The 22058-nt window shown below is 42.7% G+C and overlaps 1 protein-coding gene across 1 annotated transcript in view; it reads left to right on the forward strand.

Moving 5' to 3' along the window:
- The window catches only part of RFTN1 (raftlin, lipid raft linker 1), a gene marked incomplete at its 5' end in the record, with an annotated part of 57283 nt that extends 42002 nt beyond the window's left edge, over window positions 1–15281 (forward strand). The window contains 3 exons of the mRNA XM_010135367.1: window positions 9898–10001; window positions 11374–11455; window positions 14853–15281. Of these exons, the coding sequence (XP_010133669.1) occupies window positions 9898–10001; window positions 11374–11455; window positions 14853–15281 (615 nt within the window). The remainder of the gene's footprint in view (window positions 1–9897; window positions 10002–11373; window positions 11456–14852) is intronic.
- Between the last annotated feature and the right edge of the window lie 6777 nt (window positions 15282–22058).

Genomic DNA, 22058 nt, shown 5'->3' on the forward strand with positions numbered 1-22058 from the left:
GGAGTTTGGTTATTAGATGATGCCTTTGTAGTGTAGCAAGAAATGGCCATGTAATAATGGCTAGAAACTTCTTGAAGAATAGTGTAATGTGTTAGTGGTATCTTTTCTTGTGCTAATGTGCATCTGAACAAAATATTCCTATATTACATTTAATGTTATTCCAGTTGTTACAGACTTGACTGTAAGTTCTTGTTCACTTCTAGGGTCAAATTGTGGTGTTGCCACTCAGGAGCAAGGTTTTCAGATAATGACAGATGGTTCCTTCAGTGCATTGGGTCAGTGCTGATCAAGAAGGCAAATGTTAAGAAGCTTTAATGTTAACCATATGTTAAAAACTGTTAGGAAAAGAATAAAGGGTGAAACAGTGAGCATATGCTACTACATACTGCTGTATAAGCCATGGTTTGACAGTACCTTATTTCAGAAGGTTATGATGTTAAAACTGTAAATGTTTAGAGAAGATCAGTGCAGACGACCAGATACAGATACCAGTGATACAGACAGCTTCCATATTAGGAAGACTTTACATGGCGTGTCCTTTCAGCCTGGAAAAGAGAAGAGTTGCAGGGAATGGATTAGGAAGAGGTCTTCTGAATCTTGGGGGCATGTCAGTAAGGACTGACTGACTGCCCTCTCTTCCAGTATAAGAACTAAGGGCTGTCCAGTGACATTAGTCAGGGCCAGGTGCAAAAAGGGGATAATTCAGGTAATTCTCTATGCAGCAGCTAGCAGATCTGTGCAGCTCTTTTCTGGAAAATGTTGTGGGTTCAAGAAGCTTAGATGTTCAGGTGGAAGCAATGTTTTTTCCTCTACCTTATCTATCTCTGTGTTTATACAAGCATTTTAATTCAGATCAGGAGTGCATTTTTGAAGTGAACCCTCCTGATCTCTCCCACTTAAAATGCCTCATCTCACAGAATGGTCTAATATTGCACAAACTGGATTCCTTTCAGGGGAAACTAAAAAAGATGTGCTGAGAGGAAGTACACAAAATATCTGGGACAGGTACCTTATATGCTTCCCCTGGTATGTGTTACTCTTACTTAGTTGTCACATACCCATGTTGGAGATAGATAGATTTCTGAGTTACATGGATTCTTGGTGTGAAGACAAGTTTGGCTCTTAGACAACCAGTGAAAGGTTCTGTCTTAGTAGGATATTGCAGCAAAGTTATGCATAATGGCCCCTATGCGCCTCTTAGTTTGTTCTGTGCGAACACAAGAAAGTTTGTCTCAAGCTCCCTGATAAGCACAGCATCTCATAATGGAAATCCCGTGGCAGTAGAGCGGTGACCAAAATGCTAGGACACAGCAGAAGCGTATATCATAGCAGGGCCCCTTGAAGCATTAGAGCCCTGGTAGGTGGAGTGTCATTTGCCTTCAATGCTAGCAGTTCCATACTGGAGACACAGCTGGTCAGCAGATTTAAGGAATCCACCTCCCAATGCCATCTGGCGTGTCACGAGATTGCTGTACTGCTGCATACCATGACTGTGTGAGGGCTAACGTGGAGAATCTCTTGTTCCAGACACAGGATTTGTTATGTGCAGTTTCAAAAACTGACTGATAGTATATACACAGCGCGTCAGTACAATCAGATTATTCTCTGCTGTAATTTAAATTTTGGATACTGGGTGTTCCCTGGCAAATTTGCTCTTCTGAGATCAAGTGCCCCTCTTTTGAGGACATATGAATGTGTTACTTACCAACCCAAAGGTGGAAGAATATGGAGAAGAAAAAGCCTGCTGAAGGAAGAAGGTTGAAGCATTGAGGAACTCTTGCAAAGGTCTTACCCATTTAGAGGAAGAGCAGAGCTGACCAACTCTGTTTTCTTCTCATGACATTTAAATAACTGCCTGGATATTTCATGCCTCATGCTTTCTTTGGCATAACAGGCATAGGTAGGTAAAGTTATCAAATGAATGAAAGACTGGAAGGTGAGAGATCTATAGGCACTTGACCAGTGAGTTACCCAGAAGACCAAGTCTCCTCTCTGTTAAACCCCATCGAAATTCACCTTTATTTACCATAAATGTAGAATAATGCAGTGACAGAGGAAGAGACTGTAAAGTGGGGGGGGCTGTAGAGGGAAGGAGACAGAGTTCAGTAGTGACAGAAGGTATCCAAAAGCCACTAAAGGCTTTGTTTCTGTTATGAGTACTTCAAAGTATAATTACCACAGAGATAATTATGGAGCAGTGGAATGACTCATTAAGATACACGTTCTTATTTTTTTGGTATAGATTCAGCTCTGATCTAGATTAACCTTTTCCGTTTGTCATTTTTGTTTGTACCAAGGCAGCAAAGAGGCTCTGATAGGCAGCATGACATAAATGTGTGTAATGGATCCTTATTTTAAATTTGCATCAGATTTGATTATCTGGGTGAGCTACGGACATTTCAGATGTGGTCTGAACTGAATGTGAATTTGTTTTGCTGTAACCCATTTAAGAAGAAGAAACAAACAAAAGAATCCCAGCCACAACAAAAGAAAGCTGTTTTAAAAAGGCAGACATGTAGCATGTGTCAATGCCCTTGGTGATAAAAAGGGAACCTTTCTAAATGAAAAGGCAAAGTTTTGCTGCTTAACCATAAAGGCAAAAGAGAGGTGTTGGCACACCTCTTAGCAGAGAGAGTGCTGCCTTGTTAATAGCTAAGGCTAATAGAGAAAACAAGCTGAACAGTGTGATGCACTTGGTATGTGTGTAAAATGTCAGTTTGTAGAGGATGTAAAGCTCGCAGCTGTCACAGTATGTGGTCCCGCCAAGCAGCAGGCAGGATGTAATAGCTCTGAGGAATTTAACTCTTTCTTCTCAAAAGTAGAGCTGTGGCATCCTTTTCAAATGACCACAGGACTCTAGTGACAAAATGCTGCTCTCATCCTTATCACTTTAACTCTAAAAATGTCAGGGCATATTATTTCCATGTCCGCCTCTGAGATCTAGCCCTGAAACTCGTTTGATGGTTTTAATTCTGCTTGTGTAGGCAAATATGGGTAGACAGTTCTGATTAATCAGAGCCTGCATGATTTCCTTCTCCCCGAGTCTAATCTGTCACCTTCTCTTCCCCATTAGCCAAGACAAAATAGCTAATACTGCCTTTAAAATAGAGTGCCATACCATTTATTTTAGATGTCTGCATTGTACTGCTTCTGAAGCCTTGTTCACTTTGAAAACATTGTCCTTAATTTACGGGTATTTTCTCATTGAAAATATTCAGCTGGAGATTCATCACTTTTTATTTTCTGCTGTACCCTGTCTTTGGTGTACTGACATGAATTAAATCTCAAGTACACCATGGTGTTGCCATTTCCCTGGCAGAACTGAATGGGGTCAGTGTCTGCTGTAGACACGTTAAACCTTTTAAAGTGAGACATATCAAAAGATTTTAAAAATTATCTCTGCTGAGGCTAGGTTGCAAGTTGCCTTAATGTGAGCCTTAAAACAAATTCTCTGGAAATGAGGATTTGATTTGTCTGTAAACCTGATTTAGATCATACATCAGTTAAGCTATGTTCTGCTGTCTCTGGCCAGGAGAGAAAGGCAAAGGTCAGCAAAGGAGCTGGTGGTGATGGGCATGAAAAGCAGTTGTGTGCATGACCCTCTTTACCACCCAAAGGATGTATGTGTATCGTATATCCTATAAATGCCCAATGAATATGGGCATCATATCTCAGCATTTTGCTCCATGTTGCTTTAGAAGAAAAGCTGAACAAAAATCTTCAAGAGCCTGTAGCTTAAAAAGGTTTCTGTAACTCTTGTTTCATTCTTTTCTGTATGAAAGCAGCATATATACATGTATATTTGTGTACCGAACTCTGCAAGGCTCTGCAAGGATTAAAATACACAGGCTAATCTGTCACTGGTTTTGTTGATAAATACAGCAATAAATTCTAGCAATATGAACTGATACTTGCTTCTGGCGATGGCAGTATTGAACATGTAACAAGGCAAACACTTCTTCCACGTCAGTAAAGAGCACTTGAAGTAAACAGGCAGAAAAGCACAGGGTTTAAAACAATATGGATGAAAAAAAATCAGTTCCTCTCTGTCACAGTTTGCTTAGGTTTGTGAAAAGATCAGAGGTAAGAATTAGTTCTCCGCTACCTGTAAAATCTTGCAGGAAGAGGTAACCATACCAGATCTGAACTTTCCACTTCAGAGCATGCTGAGAAAGTTCTTTTTGTCACCTTTTTACTTTCTAAACATCCACAGAGGGTACAAGTAATGTTGTTTTTTTTTTTTCCCAGCTGGTCACATTTAGCCAGCCAGGTGCTGTAGCTGATGCACCTCTTTGACTCTATGCTCCTGTCAGGCAGGTTTGGAAGAGGCCTCAGTATTCTGAGGGGCATGGGAAGCAGGTGATGGGACCCCATAAATTGCATAGACACCCTTCATGTAATTGAAGGGCAGTGCCAACATTGGCTTACCTACTCCCTGAAACGGTGGCAGTAGAGAGTCTGTGCTTCAGCTGCATTTCTCATATGAAAATAGATTAGTTCCCTAATGGTGGAGTGGTGCACAAAGCCTTTTCGCAAAAGCCAGATTTTGTTTGAGAATAAATTATATCCAAACAAAATTATGCTGGGAAAGCTGCATGGAGATGATTGAGCTGTGTGTGGTGAGGCACTCTGGAGTATATGAGTTCTCAGGTAGTGTTTTCTGTGTTGGGTTCTTTCCCAAAACCAGTTCATGGACAAACAGTAAAACCAACACTCACCTTGAGGTATAGTGCTCAAGTACTGCAGAAATTGTGAAACTGAAAATGCCAGAGTTATTTCAGGAAATGTACTGATGGATTGACAGATGACATTTATTTCTTGTGCTCCATGGCCAATTACGTGGAGTTGTCCTATCACGTGTATGTTGCCTGTGCAATGCTAAGTTTAAGACATTTCATTAGATGCTTCTGTGCTTCCTTTGTGGGGAATCCTCCGTGTCAACACGTTCACCTTGTGGAGCTTTTGCTACCTATCCTGTGCTTCTATAAATGCAAAATTGTGTTGCTGTGCAAATGTCCTTCTGTGTTACAGGTGGAGGCAGTATCAGGAGCACTCAAACATTTCTGTTAGTTTAAACATACACTAGGAAGTAGGATTAGCATCTGCCGGAGTCACTGAGGGAAGTGGGCTTTGTGGGCGCAGGAGAGTTCTTTGGTTGTTTTTCATTTCCCTCTAGTGTCGTGGGTTAAACCCAGCTGGCAACTAAGCTCCATGCAGCTGCTAGCCCACTCCCCTCCCACTCCAAGGGTGAGAGAAGAAAAAGATGCAAGTAAAGCCAGGAGAGAGGAAACAATAGCAGTGACAATGATAAAGCGAGTGACACACAGCACACTGCTTACTGCCATCAGCACTCTACGTGAGCCATGCAGTCAAGTCAAGCCGAGGCTGTGCGCCCTGGCCACTAGCCCCCCTTATACATACTGGGCATAACATCAGCGTGGTGTTGAGTATCCCATTGGCTGGTTTGGTCTGGCTGTCCTGGCTGTGGAAATGAACACTGTCCTAGCCAAACCCAGGACACCTAGATGAGGAGGTGGGTGTGAATGCTACTCAGCAGCCTGTGCGTATATTGAAATTGTGACTTGGATACATTGCAATTGCAGAAAAACACTCTTAACAACATAGTATGCCGTGTAGTGTTACAGCCTTATTATAGTCTTGAAAATATTCGCAGTGCACGAGTGCACATATATTAAGTAATTGTGAATAGTTCTAAATTACCTATGCTCCGAATAATGAGCAAAAAGCCTGTCTGTGGATTTATTTATTACCTTTTTTTTGCTATTAACTTTCCAGTAAGGTCCCAGCTTGGCAGCTAGCCTGTGTTGGTCAGTGACCCATCTGCTGCCAAAAGACGCTGGTGGTTTCTAAGGGTGCAGGAGCTGCCCCATGCTCCTCTGCTATACAGCTAATGGATGTGTAGCAAGTGTCTGCTGGGAAGGTGCTGTGGTGGACTAGACATGGAAATTTGGAGGCAGCTCAGTACTAGAGGAGCGCAGTCCAACTTTTATTGCTGAAACACATGTGAAACTTCGCTTTTTGCTTCCAAGAAATGTTTTTGAATGGACCGATAATGATGCATTGTTAGCAGAAATTGCCTTTTGGAAGAAGACTGAAAAGGGGAAAGGCAAATAATTCTCAAATTTAGAGCTTGGATTTAGTCTCCTGGTCAACTGTGTTACTGCAAACATAAAACACTTGCAGCATGTTTTTACCAGGTCATTCTCACGCAGCCCATATATTCAATTTCTCTCATTTTATTTTCCTTCTTTTCCACTGAGGTGCAAGTCCTGCCTTTACCACTTCCTGTTCCTCCCTTCAGCGCCCAAGGAGAGAATGCTCTGGCTTTGGCAGTGGTGGGGACTGGGAACCACCCCTCCTGGCTGGGTGCGCGTTGCCACCCTCACGGGCTGTGCCCTCTATTTTTGTAAGGAGCTGGGTTTGAATGTGCTGCCTGCTTTCCCCAACAAACAGGTTACACTTTCAAAGCAACTCATGTTTTTTACTTATGATCCTCTTTGCCATCTGTCTGTAGATCTTAGTACACAGTCTGTTAGGATTTGCCCATAAATTTTTTATTAAAATTTATTTAATGAGATTTTCAGTCTTCCATGCTTTAATCCATGTTGGGAAAAAAACGCTAAATAGTGACAATCCATAGCTGCCTTGTAACTAAATGACATTCATTTAACCCAGGAAAGAATGACTTCTAAAGAACTTCTGTCTCACAGGGGCTTAGTAGTTGTCTTCTTTATTATCTTGCTGTGGTTAGAATTGCTGCAGTAGGGAGGAAAAAGAAAAGAAAAATTGTTAGTGCCATTGTTTGTGTGGCTTGCCCTAGATACTATCATTATCATTTTTTAATCTTTTTTTTTTTTTAATGAGCAGAAGGAACTGTGAAAGGAGGAAATGCTGAAAACAAACAGTATGACTATAAATAAAATAATTCTTTTCATGTGATGCAAGCCAAGAGAAAAACCTAGCTCAAGATGCTCTGGCTTCTTGACACTCAAGGTGTGATCTGAGATTACTTATCATCCGCAGGAGAGTGGGAAGCAAGTTAATTAAAATCTTCCATCCTTTTAGTGAATGAAATGTCTCCCAGTTTGAGACGCGTTATTTGAACACTTTTCAGTAGAGCTCTGGCACATACCTCCCACTTCTGCTGGTGTTCAATATTTGCTAGCTAGAAAGAGCATTGCAATTTCATCTTCTGGAACTGTATGTGTGAGATTTTATTTCCATTGCTTAAATAATAGTAGATAAAATGATTTTAATTGTTGTATTAAATATAAAATGAGTACAAGCTTACTCTTTTCCTCTGCACCCATCCCCCGGTGTATTGTTTGTTTAGAAGCATTTTTGCTTTGGAAAGCATTTAATACGACACCGATTAAAGGTCTGTATAACCGCGACTCCTGCTGGTGCTCAAATTCCAATCACTGGATGGAATTACAACTGATGATTCAGGAGGGGGAGGGAGAAGTAATTTCTTGTGGTCTTAAAGAAAGCTTCAATTATCTGTATTTGCAAGTAAGGAGCTTGAAGCCTGTATGAATTACACATGTTTGGTCAGGAGTGGCTCCTTTCTCTTGTCTATCATCTTCAAACGCAGCCAGTTATTAGGAGTAGTTCACCCCCCAGGGACGTGGGGAAGAGGTGCGGTGTCTGACTCCAGCGAAACGTTGTGCACGGTTGGGGAGAGCTTGTTAAAGAGCATGTGGAGCTTGGAGGAGGAGTCCACCCCTGCCTAATGCATACATCTTCTTCCTGCAAACAGCCAAACATGCAGGTTGTGGTGTCAGGTACCAGCACAAGTGAAAAACAAGAGGTCACCTTTCTGTAACGGTTGTACAGAGCTGTTTCAACACAGCTTGTTTATATTTCCAGATTTAAAAAAAAAAAAAATTTCTTTAAGCCTAATTGATTTTAATTTTAAATTTATTTTCCAACAACCTCATAGTTTTGAATGTGCTTTGCCTGCTCATTTCCTTTCTCCACCATTGGGATTGTGATATACATCATCTGCTGCAGATGATGCTTAATCCTGACAAGTCAGACAGGTCCAAAGCCAGCCTTGTCTCACCACTCAGAGCCTGCAGCTACGCTGGGCTGTGGCAGGAGTGATGGCGCATCCCTGAAACAATTTGGCTTCTGCAGCAGCCAAATGAGCTCTACGTGCTATTGATGTCCTTCCTCATTGCCATAATCTCCTCCTGATTTTTGACCTTGGTTGCACACCCTGATGCAAGGAGAAGGTTCTCCTTGCTAACAGCCAACCTTGGGCAATGACTTCAAAATCTTTGCAACGTAAGATGTTGCTTGGGGCACAAACAAGGTCTGCTGTGCCAGTCTTTCCTGACCTGCTAGTCTTCTACCCTCTAAATGAGTGAGCTCCTTCTGTTTTTTCCTCTATGAACACTCTTTGATGAAGGAAATGTTTTGGTGAGATCCTTTTATGTGTTCTTCCAGGCACCTCATGGTGGGCTTGCGATGGTGGATGCTCTGATGTTACTATTAATGCTCACATTGCATATTTTTCTCATCTTTGGAAGATGTTGTTGACCAGTCTCAGAAATCTCAGTGTGATGTTCATGTGTTTTCTTGAGAGATTAGCTCTTAAATGCATCTAGATATGTCATAATTTTTGCATTACCTTTGGACACTCTATTTTAAAAACTGAAAAGAGGGTGGAAATACCTATCTTACGGAGGGAAATGAGAGTTTGATGAGACTCTGAGACATGATCACAGCTGTAGGGTAAGTCCCATTGGCTTCAGATGAATGAGTCAAAGGCCACATGGTCTTGCTCCACACTTGCACGGCATCTCTTTCCTCTCCTGGAGTTAAAAATTCTGGTCTGTACGTGGTGATGTTATAAAGTAGCAGTATCTCTGTAAGTCCCTGAAAGCATCTGTGCAGAAATCAGAAGTAACATGAGTAGAGTGTTCTTCTGCGTGCGCTTTGTGGAATAGTGGTTAGAAACATTCTCCTTTTCAAGCAGGTGTGATACAGCTTCTTCAGCTATTTGCATTTGTAGTCATGATCAGGGTTTTAATAGGTATAGTCAGGCAGTCTTTCAGTTATGAAGATACCAAGTGACCTAAATTACATTTGTTAGAAGAATGGAATAGCTGAGATTGGAATTCACTAAAATACCTTAAAATAACTACAGCAGGATTTGGATTAGTCCTGATCAAATGACTATTTTAATACAGTGGAATAAAAGGATTTTTTTAGAGCTGCAAAACTATTGTGCAGTTAAAAAGTAAATTATTGGCAGTTAAAAATCCTTGCATGCATGTGAAACCAGTGTAAGTGCCTGAGCTTTTTGGCAAATATAATTGTTATGCCAGTGGAATGTACTTACATTTGTAGAGACTAGTACTTGTGCTTATTGAAATGAAAAACTAGTAAATATGCTCTAGCCTATTTTTGTTAAATTTCTGGAAGTCTTGGCATTTATACACCTCACGGGAGCAATCTTTGTTGAAACCACCAGTGGCTCCTCCTGTGTGAGTTACAGGGTCTGGCATTTATCAGAAAGAAAATGAGCAAGGCTCTGCCGGGTAAACCTGCGGCTGGAGCCAGACTTTCTGCTGAAAGGCAGTGCTTCTGGTCTCGCCCACAGATTTCCTGATGCAACATAACAAGGAAGCGATGCATATTTGTGTGTGATAAAAGGAACAGACCTGTGCTTATATTTTATTTTCGTCGTTGTTGGCTGTTCTTTACTTTTGATCCATCACGGTAGAGCAACCCGACTGATTTCTCTCCCAGAACCAGCCCCTCCACACGCACACACACACACATATTTTTTGGTGAGGTTTTTTTTTGGTGTCAAACTGAATGTTGCACTGCAAGTGATGGTGCTAACTGTTGATTGTTCTTTCCTAGGGAGTTGAAGTGCAGACAGATTATGTTCCACTGCTGAATTCCCTTGCCATATATGGCTGGCAGCTGACCTGCGTGCTTCCTACTCCGATTGTGAAGACAAACAGGTAGGGAGGGGTGGGCGCTGTGTTTCAGACAGGGAAGTTGCTGAAGAAGCACCACAGTCCGTACAAGCACGTCTCCATGCAGTTAGTGTGCATTTCCTTGGATGCACACCTGCAGCTGCCCGTGCAAACCTGCTGCAGCTGTTCTCCGGGTTTTCTCCCACAAACCACGTGGGGCAGGAAGCATGTGCCTGGTGGTCAAAATACTGCACAGTGGCAGTGCCGTTTCTGCGTGAATTTTCTGGGTATTGTCTCTGCTTCTCTGAAACTCCTTGATTGTAGAATTTCTGCTCTGGATCTCACAGTAGCTCCTTCTTAGAGCAAAGACAAACGTGTGATAACGTTTTGAGCGAGATGTGGCCTAACTGAAGAAAAGTAATTTGGTTCTTAATCAATTAATCGGTATCTCTCTATATCTGCTGATATACAGAGTCTAGCTGAGGAAAACCGTGTGAGATTGGTGTATTGCATTACTTTACAGCTTGTTTGCATGTGTAATCATTCTGCAGGCTGCTTTGCTATTATTAATAGTCTGAGTTTTTAACTATAAATGCAAGTCACTTAAAAATACTCTTCATAACCATGGTGAAAAACAAATCATCCCACTTGTTAATCGTGAAGATGGCGCGCTCTGAATTTTCATTGGTCAGGAGTGTATTTATATACATACACCCAGTTCACGATGAGATCTAGATGAAGACTACTCCTACACATAAAAACCTAAAAAGTAAAGGCCATCTGTGCTGGGGGAAAAACTGAAAGTTTTTCATGTATGTTTAAATATAGGAATGAATAGAAAATCGTAATTACGATTTGTAAACCCTGTCTCTTAAAGTAATATATGGTTTTCTTTCTCTTCTAGCTTCCTGTATCCCATTTATATCTCCAGTAACATCAAACAGGTTGACAGTGCAGAAGGGCACCCTCCCAATCTAACCACTAGTGGCATTTGCTTGTGCCTCCTGCCATGCTACTAGACCTGTAGGGAGAACCCAGAGCCATTCTGGATCGGTGCCGCGGGAGGGAAGGAAGGAGCGCTCTGGTGTTGCTGAGATGCTGCTGCACACAGACACCGTGAGGCTTGGGTTTCTTGCTCTTTGCTCCAAACAATTTATTCTGCGTTTACACACTAATGCTAGAACATTCAGCAAAAGTGTGTCACAGGCTGACAGGTTCTATCAGGCTGAACAATTGCTCTTTTTCCCCCAAAATACCAGACTGCTCAAAGACACTGGGGCTAGGCAGTGTTTAGGTCAGTCTTCATTTTGTTGTTCTTTGACCTGCAGAAATAAATGACTGAGATGGATTTTTGCTCTGGATGATGCTGGATGTGAATTTAATTCATTCTCAGGAGTGTGCATTTGTTTCTTTTCAGGGAGGGGAATTTATCTACAAAGCAAATCGTATTTCTTCAGAGACCTTCTTTGCCCCAGAAAGCAAAGAAGAAAGAATCTAAGGTAAATAAACCCTGAATTCCTGATTTCTTTGGTTTTTTGTTGGAGGTATTTTCATGTTGCAGAATTGATTTCCTGTAGCAGTAAGAATGGATTATGGGACGTTTCTGTGCTACAGTGGCAAAATACAAGGAACCAAACTGTTCAAATGAGCGAAACAAAAACTGGTCAAATGATGTGAAAGCTCTTATATTTCATTCTCCGTTGAACTCACGCAGCAGAAGAGATTAGATTTTTCTTTACAGCTGGGCCATAAACCTCCATATGTGACCTAAAATTCTCTGCCCACGCTGCCTGCAAGGTGGAACCAATACTATTTTGTCTCACCCATTGCTTGTCTGGTCTTTTAAAATTGCTCTTTCTTGCTACGTTTTTTGATAGATAGAGCCTAGTGCTGTTCAGGCCTGCTCTTGGCTGGTGTTTCTATTAACATTAATGAATTCTGCTAGAACTTAACAAAAAAAAATAGCCTCCTGATTCCAGCTAAATTATCCGAGAAAATAGCTGACAGCTAACGATGTACATATGTGGATACCCATATGTATTCCTGTCTCCATTTTTACATGTCTAGCTGTGGGAACCCCTCCCTACCCAAACCTGTCACAGCTGAAATATGGGCACTGGTATAGAGCGGAAACTGGGAAAGTGCTGACCTGCCTGTAGTGCTCGAGTTTGCTCCCCCTTTCAGTATGCGGCGGGATCAGAAAAGCCAGGCGAAGTATGGAAAGGGTCTCCGAAACCCCATGATGAAAAGGTGGCTGATTAACACAGGCTGGTTTTTATTCTGTGCACTTCTGTGAGTGCTGGCTGGCCAGGTGTCACCTGAAGGAGTGGTGCGCTTGAGACTCTGTAGAAGCTGAGCTGGAGTAGGAGGTTGGGAATGCTAAGCAGAGCTGAGCACTAGGAGCATTTTACCCAACGTTTCAGATAATTACAAGTCATTTTCATCTATAAAGCCCTGACTGTTTGGCAGCCTGGTTCTGTCAAAGTCCTATTCTAGATACAGTGGAGACCAGGAGAGCGTTTGAACTGACTGAAGTAGGAGAACTGCTGGGAGCATGACTGTGATTTAGGGTTTACCCTCTCTCGTTACCAAAGCTGTAGCCCAGAGTATTGTGCGAACATGTTACAAAGCCCATCTTCCTTGTTTTTGTCTTCAAGTGATTAAAGGGATCTTGGGGTGAAGGTTGGAGTGCCTGTAGTTGGTCATTCTTTTCCTTCCACTGTGTGTGATTTTAGTGGAAGGGGTGGAAACCTGTAAGTGATGGTATGTCTTCAAATAGAGAAAATAGTATGATACTGATTGCTTTTATTATAATAACAAATGCATACCAGCCAGATGACTCAAAACTCTGTTTAAATTTTTTCATTTGGGGATATAAAAGCTTATTTAACAATGTCTGGTTGACAAAACAAAGGATTTACTCATTGGCAGCATTAAATAAACAGAGATATTTGAGGACAAAAATCACTACAGCACACTTTCATACCAAAGGTCAAGGAAAAATGGGGTACAGTGATTATCGTTACATAAAGAAATGTAGGACTGGTTCAGCATCTGTAAGAGGCAGTTGCGGGTCACAACCGACCGTCTAAGTTCCTGAAAGTTCTGCACATACGTCACAGGCTCTCAGGATTTTTATAACTTACGATACAGCATGTCTAAAATGTTTACAGATAACTCCTCAGAGGAGAGAAATAGGCTGGTGAGATTAAAAGGACACTGAAGCGTTGGAAACTGTCTGTGCACAGCAACCAGCTGCTGCTCAGTTTAGCCAGAGGAGCAGAAAAGGAAACACGTGAGGAGTGGCACAACTTATTTTTCTCTCAGTAAGGCGGAAGTGCTCTTACTAGTGCAATATTGGGTCAGTGATGAGGTAGACGCGTTCATTCACTTTACACAAAAGTGATGGCTATTTCAGCAGAAACTGGCTGAACACATTTCTGTGAAACACAGTTTGAATACCTGGCTAACTACAGGTACATCTGCACACACGGACAGAGTCTCCTCCATCGTGAGCCTCACCACACTGAGGGCCCTGATCTTATCTTCCGTCAAAGAGAGCTTTGAATTAAAGGGCAGGTGTGGGTGCCCAGCGCTTCAGCAAATCAAAGAGGAAAACATTCAGATGTCTCTGAATTTTAAACAGTTGAGCTGCAGAACTGAGATGTCGTCTTTCCCCTTCTCTTAAGTTGTAATGACATTTAAGTGAAAGATACCTTCCTCTAATTAAAACCAGAAGAATCTTACGAAAACCAGTCTCTTTTTTTTTTCCTTCTCTCTTTACATTAAGTTCTGACTAGCAGAAGGAAAGAGCATTGCTCCAACCTTGTAATCTAATAAATTTAGTAGATTTTTGAATGGCTTTTTGATTAAGGAATAAATAGCTAGGTCAAAAATTCATGAACATGAGTCTGTCTGTTGACCAACTTTGGCATAGACCTGGTTGCACTGGAGAAAATGGCTTTTGGAGCACAGCTGAATTTGCTGACTGTCCTGATGAAATTATTTGTGCCATCCAAACATTGCTTCCTAAACCCTCCCTGAGTTTCCATCAGCGTGGATGCTGCTAATGAAAAATTGTGCACATTCCCATGTGCTTGGCAGACTTGTGCAGTGGCTTTCCCTGGGAAGGTCCATTTATGTTTTGACACATTAAGCCGATATATTAGTGGCACATTTGCCAGCCTTTATATATGTATTTCCAGTTACTGCTAGTTCCCTTTTTTTTATTTATTAGTAGTTAAACCAGTTCTGAAATGGCGGCTGTGGTAAGTCTCGCGGCGGGTGCTGCAAGAGGCAGCCCCGTGCTTTCTCATCAACAAACATTCATACAAATGATTCAGAGTATTTGACTGTTTAGTCTTGGGCATGATGTTAGTTCTGCTGCTAACCTGGAGAAAAACATTGGAATAACGCCGCAGGATCGCTTCCTCCGTCTGCCCTTGTGCAGCTTTGCATATTGCTGCTTTGCAGACAGTGCAGGCTCGCTGCCAGGGTGCTGCAGGCCTCAGCAGCCACACAGCGTGCGGCGAGGAACCGTCTCGCCGTGGGAAACAGCAGAAGCAGAATGTGTCACAGTCTCTTTCCTCTGGGTACCAGATAGATACCTGTAGGCACAAATTATCATCAGCTGTTCGGTTTAGCCATGCAATTTTTATTTTTTTTTTTTTAATTTTAGGTCTTTTTGGTCAAACTAGTCTGAATTAAAACTGAATAACAAAAAAATTTCTACTCAGGAAAGTAAATGTATTTTTTTTTTTTTTTTTTAATTTTAGGTCTTTTTGGTCAAACTAGTCTGAATTAAAACTGAATAACAAAAAAATTTCTACTCAGGAAAGTAAATGTCCATGTGAGGTTGTCTCTAATGGTTTTAACGTTTGGATCTCTGATTTGTAGTTTCACTGGAGGTTCCCCAAAGATGACATGCACGGCAAACAAATGAAGAATTCCACAAAGGCTAAATTAAGTACTAGGGAGAAGCGAATGGCAGGGGAGAAGCAGGAATTTGAAGTCACAGAGAACACAAGAAACTTAGAAGCACAAATGTCAACAGCAGCAAAGCCTGATCCAGAACAGCCACTGGATGAAGTCATAGACTTGGGAGATGAGGTAGCTGGGACCAACGACAGCGGTACCCATCACGACCGGGCGTCAGAAGAAACATGTCCTGCCAGTTCCGACATCGATGACAATGATGCGCAGGTCTGCCTCAGCCAGAGCACGTCTGGCTGCTGTGCGGATCAGGTGACAGAGCGGGGAGACTGTGCTCCAGTATCCGACGGCTGCAGTGGCAGCGATGGGGCCATGGACTGCTCCGGTGAATAAACCCCTCGTTTCACGTGCCCTGAGAGTTGCTGATACTTTGCCAAGACAAAAGAACAGATTTTGCTAATCGCCATTGGTAACTCCACTGCTCAGCTCAGCCTTTCTTTGGTGTCGTACTTGCTTTGCTCCTTAGCACACCAGTATCTCGATGTTTTCAGTAACTGCAGGGCTTTTTAACCCACAGAAATTAATTGGAAAATTCCATCCACTCTACAGAGTGGGAAATGCCCTACGCTATCTCCTAGAGCTACGCTTAGAACTAAAAAGTAGGGACAGAAAAGGTACGTGGGTTTTTCTGTGACAGACCTTAGCAAACTAGGGTTGTGTCTGGGTCGGGGCAAACGTTCCACTTGGTCAGGTTTTACTCTGTAGTACTTTCTTGTCCACATACCTACCTTTGCTGGAGAAGTTATTGTGCCACATGTTATTTTGTCATTAAGCTTGTAGTGTCATGAAAATGGTATCTGGGCTTAAACAGGCTGAAACTGGAAAGCTTAGGCAAGATGGCTGTCACCCGTGTTTATCTCAGAGAGCACTTACTGGTGATGCTCTCCTCTGGGTTTTATTAACTCTTGCAGATCTTTAAGCAATAAGCAGATCGTGCACCTGTTTCAGGCACACTGGGTGGACAAACCCCGCGGCACACTGGAGTGAGGCAGTTGATAGAAATGCAGTTTCCTTTTCGCTGATGTTTATGTTCTCTTTGCCAATCGACGGTTCAGTATTTGTGGGGGCTTCAAAAGATAGAAAAACAGGAAACAAAAAGCAGGTAAAATGTTAGAAGTTTGGGGGTTTTTTCTTTAATACAAGAAATCCTATTTTGGGACTGATACCAAATGGAATTCTGTAAAATTACCAACGTTTTTATCTTTGGAGCTACATTAAAAATATTTACAGTTGTATGTATACGTGTAATGGAGTCTCTGTGCCAAAGTTCTCCAAGCACTTCAGTATTCTTAAAAACGTAGGAAGTAGTTAACTGCCTTCTTACTGAGAAGTGGTCAGGTCATCTGGTAGGAAGGTGAGAGATACGTCCTAAATTCCCCTGCTTTTGTTTTCTAAAGCAAGAGCGCCGTAAGTGATTTGCCGTTTTTCCCCTTGACTGATTTGTGCCTGGTAATTTTCCTTAGACTTCAAATCAAAATGCTGTACAGAGAACTATGTTCTGCATCACATGGGCACTTGAAGTGGTTCAAAAGCATCTTCCCCACCTAAAAATTATACAGTTGGCAGAATGTCGCAGAGAAGGGAAAAATCAAACCACTTTGAATATTCATGTAATGGGGGCAAGGGCACTCAAGTTTAAACCAGTCGATTTCACACACACAAAGCACGGTGGTTATTTTTTTCACTGATTGATTAAAGAGGTGGGTTTTTTTTTTTTAATCAGGGGGGGTTTAACCATGGGGCTTTTAAGTAACTCCAATTTATGGTGGTATTTTTCAGTTATTTCATGCTGTTTCTTGAGATGAGACTGGAGTTCCAGTGGGCTCGGAGATAGGTTGTTTCAGTTGTTCTATATTTAAATACACGGTCTTTGCTCTGTACAGTCTGAAGCATCTGTCTGTTTGCAGATTTTATTACTACATGATCCTTCTACTGGTTGTGTCTATTTCAAGAACTAGCTTTATATTAATCTCGTTTAAAAATTCACGATATTTAATGAACATTTTATTAGTAGAAAGTGTTTCAGTAGAAAGAACTCTCCAGACCTTCTGAACAGGAAGCATTTACTGGATTGCAGTTTGACCTTGTTTGACTGGACCCCAGCTGCTTACAAAACTAAAGAGAAATAAAGGTCACGAGGAGATTTCTTATTTGTGGTACTTGCACAACTGCTGATAATCTGCCTCCGAAAGGAAGAACTCGGGCTTTCTAAGTGGTGACGAAGGGAAGCTCCTTACTACTGAATTAGCAGTAGTTAGTTACTAGTACTCGAGAACTGGTTACCTGGTTTTCTGTCACCGCCAGCCTGACAGAACATGTAAAGGTCTGTGAGGAAGTTGTACTTGTTCAAGTGAAAGCTTGCTTTAGAACTTTGTTCCTGTAAATGCTGGAGCAGGTTGGGGGTAGGGAAGATTCGAAGAGAACTTTTAACAATTTTTCAGTTTAAAAAGGGCAAACAGTTTTGGTTTTACAGTCACATCATCAATTCCAGCTTGTGGCTGTGAATTACTCAGCGTTAACTGAGTTAGGTAAGCTGTCGGGAGCTGTGCGTGCGCTCTCGCCGTGCTGCTGTCTCTAGTGAGAGAGCTTAGATCACCTCACAGAGGGGTGATCCAGATGTGGAGCAGGCTGGGGAAGTCAGGCTTGGGGCACAGCAGCAAGGCTCCACAGCTGTTACGTGCCTTTGCCATTTTGGCCCTGAAAAAGCAAGACCACCAGAGTGGCCAAGGAAGTGAGAGCCAGCAGCCATCACCGTACTTGAAGCCTGAATGGAGAAGAGAAAGGGCGAGGCCAGAGCCTAACTCCTGTATCTGAAAACCTGACAATGACGCAGAAATACGCCAGCTGTGGAGAGACCGTATGTGGGAGAAGGGAAATGGGTGTTTGGCTGTAGCCTCAACTTGTGGAGGGAGGGCGGGACTCTCTACTAGTGTCTCACCCAGAGAAGCCACAGCTACTCCCAGGCACCAGCTCTGTAGCAGGGTTTGTCACCCGCAGCAGAAAGTGGAGACAGGAGCCAGGCCCTTTCCTTTTCCACAGAGCCCAGCCTATTTTTTTTCCCAGACTAGGCAGAATCTCACAGTAAAACTAATTTTCCCCTGCCTCTGCAGTGAGGGAAGGAGCCCCAGCGAGCATTGCCACCATGCCTAGGGAAGGAGCCAATGGGTTGTGCTACCACGTTACCAGTGTCGGCTGGTGACGAATCACGTGAATCACGACAGGACACACAAGTGGCACTTTGGTGTGTTTTAACAGGAACGCGTCCTTGTTAGACCAACAAACCTCACGTGTATAGGCCAGTCCCAAGAATTGCCTGTATTTGCTGGAGGAGCATGCGGCGGGGCTGCTCGGTCAGGAGGAGGAGTGAGTTAGGCATGCTGGGAGGGCAAGTGGCCATCTGACCAGGACAACCATTGTTAACTGGGATGAGCTCAAAGGAGAAAAAGCCCTGCTCAGACAAGTGAAGAAATGTCAGCGGCTGAATGAAGATGGCAAAGAGGAGTGGTTGAATTAAATGAAGGATGGAAAGGGGTGTAAATTGAAACAATTAGCAGGGGCGGGGGTAGAGGGGTAGAACTAAGACAGGTGAGAAGACCAAAATGTTGAAGCATCATAATGAAAATAGTTTATGTAGAGTTTAGGAGGGATTAAATGCACAAACGATTTGACTGGCACTTCATCATGCATAATTTCTTTGATTATTGGATCTGTGCACTTGAAACCAGTAAAACTGAAATAGCTCAAAGTCACTTTAACCTGTGCATGGGAATGAAGCTGAAAGTACAAAGCAATACACTTCTTTTCCTAATTTAGCTCCTCTCTCAGCCTCAGTTTCTGAGTGAGCAGAGGAAGGGCTCTGCACTTGGATACCCTGATTTTTCTTTGTAGTTGCTGTGACTCTGTACATTTGCCTCAGGGAGCCAATTATAGGGCAGGAATAAAGCACAATCAGCTTTTCATGCAGGAATTTCAGCCTCCCAGAACTGAGGAGTATAAGAAGAGCCGATACTAATTTCTTGCGGATAAATGCTTCTCCTAAGTATGAGGAGTGCTGGCCAACACCACCAGTGCACCTATGAGTTAGGAGTTGTAGATGCAATTCGTGTGTCTCCAAGGCTGTCAGTGGAGATGTGCTTCTGGATGCAACGGGTGCTCCTTGCCAAAGCCTCCATTAGCAGAACGGTGCCTGTGGTGCTGAACGTGGCAGTTGACCCTAATCAGTACCTTACCGAAGGGGAAAAAAGGGATTTCAGGGTAAGTGCTTTCTGCTAGCCACTCTAAAAGCACCCTACTAACTAAAATGATGTAATGATAGCTGAACAGCCACACCTTCTCCAGTTAATCAATGCAAATCCTGCAGGAACACTTCATGTTCGTTGTACCAGATAAGCACGCTGCAAACTGGTAAAATAAATGTCCCAGGAAGAAGAAAAAGGTCGAGCGTAAGGTGGCTGTAACACCAGGTAACTCACTAAGTTTAAATATAAATGTATAGATGGACCCACATCTCTCTTCTCATATTTTGGTGCAATAATAAAGTATTGGTCTACTTTTTCCTCCCTAAATTGCTCCTTAGCTGATGACACAAATGTAAGAGCAGTAAACATTTTCTAAAGTTCTATGTTACAGTCGACAACACGACGAGACTGTTTCTCCAACAGCACAAGGGTTGCTCCCTGTGCCCACCAGCGCAGGCTAATAGCACATTTGTTTAATTGTTTGTAGAGCTTATGGCTACCTACGTTCATTTTCCAGGGTTTTTTTCTCTCCAGTTGTGATGGATGTCAAGGTGAACAGACGTCAAGGTGAAAATGACGTTTCATTACAAGATCACATAAATCTAGAAAGAATCAAATTTCAAAAATTTCTTAAGTGTCACCAGGAAGAGGCTGTGGAGGAAGGGGACCTTCGCAATCCCTGGCTGCTTGGCTCAGAAGAGGCCTTTATTACCATGGCAGGGACTGTGGGATGAAGGTGTTCTGCGCCCCTTGGCAGTTAGTTAGTTCTTGTTAACAGTAACTGAGGTTACTGGCATTTGGGGTGGGGAAGTACGATACTTTTTTGAGAGAAAGAGAGAGAGAGAGTCTGTGTGAGAGAGAAAGCGAGTGAGCGTGTAAGTGTGTGTGTGTGGTGTGTGTGGTGTGTGTGATTTTGGTAGCGCTCTTCAAGCGGGTGAGCCCATACAGTTAGAGAGCTCTGTCCTTCCTTGCCCCATAGCGCTGTCTGAGTGTAACAGGGGATGACAGAAAGAGGTTAGAGGGAAAAGAGGATGATTACAGACGCAGAGGGGTTTGAAATGCCTTTTGTTAAATGGACATTTCGGTGCAAGTCTGAGGAGTGGGTTGTGAAAGAGATGTCATTTGGGCTGAAGAAAGTAGGTGCATTAAGGGAAAAAAAAAGGATAAACCCGTTTATAATCCACTTAATGATTTAAAAGAAGTGGTGAGAAAAACAACATTTAAAGGCTTCTCAAAATCTTTTTATCATTACACTGTTAAACCACTGTTAACACTGTTACCATCCAGGATCCCAGTGCATGGTTTTTATTTTGGGCACCCTAAAATAACATTTCTCGGAAAAAAACACTGCTTCCTTCAAGCATCGAGCTCCAAGTTGTCAATGGCGATCTTTGTGAACACAAAACCCCCTTGGTTTTATTTTTTGTGACAAGCCTGCTGTCCTATTTACATTCTAGAGTAAATAAACAAGGAAACATTCCTTGAAATAGGGGTACTCAGGAAGACTCTTCCCCTCATGCGAGTCGGAGGGAATTTGATGAGACATCCCCTCTGGGTCTGCAGAGACTGCTCGGGAGGCTGATTTCAGCTAGTGTGTGGCGCCACCTGGTACAGAAGCACAAACCTGAGTGGGTGAGACTGCAGGCAGCAGCAGATAGAGGCAAGCCCTCATCACAGTACTGTCCCCAAAGGGAATCATTCAGAGGCGCCTCTTCGTGACTGAAAAGAGAACCCCTTTCCTTCAGTTCTGTTTGTTCTGAGCTGCGGTTCATCTGGATTCTTCTCTCTCTTTGATGCTCAGAAAGCACTAGGATTATTTCAGTTGTTCCGTCAACCTCTGCAACAATTTCTGTAGCATTCTTGTGCTGCACTCGAAAGCGAGGGCTTGCTGTTTCCTAGTCAGGCTGTCTCACTGTTTTTGAGGATGAGGTGAGTGTGGTCATGGCCGTGGGTATCCTACAAGCTGTAATGTATCAGAGACTGATACAAAGAAGCTGAAATGATTTATTGGGAGAGAACTACAGCTGGTTGGAGGCCTTTTTAGCCAAGCACTGGGAAGTTGTGCTTGAAAAATCAGAAGTGATTCACACCAACAGAACTGTTGCAGGCTGGAAATAGGGTGATGGGATATGGGTGTCTTTGCAGCCTCAGTTTAAGGCAGAGCAGAGGGGCACTGATGGCAAGGAACTTGCTTGCGTTACCTATTTGACTATGGTCTGAAACGCTTAAAGAGAAGAGCCTCAGTATTTTTAATAATTTAAATTTTCCTTATTGAGGTCTTCTGCTGTACAGCAGGAGTCTCAACATTTAAGGGCTTGAATGTCTATCAGATTAACAAAAAACTATAATGAGTTTGTTAATTGTCTCATCACTTCCACAATGAGTTTTTCTACAAGTCAGAGAAAGAAGCTTCATTCAGCAAGGGCTCAGCCATCAGCCAAGCAGTACACTCACACTTTCCAAGAGCAAACGTGGCAGAGACTCATTTCCAATCAGAACAGGTACGTCCTGGAGCCTTCCAGAACTGCTGTACCACAGCAGGAAAACAGCAGTTTCCTGTCCCGGCTGTGGCTGGCCAGTGCTGCTCTGGAGAACGCGGCATGTGCGAGCACAGGCTGGATGGGCGACCTCAGCACCAGTGAGGGACACGGGGCTCACGTGAATCGCTCCATACAGCTCTGGCCGAGGCTAACAGATCTCTTCCACTTTTACTCTCAATACTTTTAACTCTGGTCAGAATGTGATTTTGAAAAAATGTCCTTTACAGTCAACACAGCTGACTGAAAAATAAACCACAGAAAAGACTGGTTTTTCCTTTTAACAGGAAGCGTGAAGAGAAGGAAGCACAACACAGAAATGCTACTTCTAAAAA

This window comes from Buceros rhinoceros, unplaced genomic scaffold (genome assembly GCF_000710305.1).
Source record: "Buceros rhinoceros silvestris isolate BGI_N320 unplaced genomic scaffold, ASM71030v1 scaffold3254, whole genome shotgun sequence".
In the NCBI taxonomy this organism is placed as follows: domain Eukaryota; kingdom Metazoa; phylum Chordata; class Aves; order Bucerotiformes; family Bucerotidae; genus Buceros; species Buceros rhinoceros.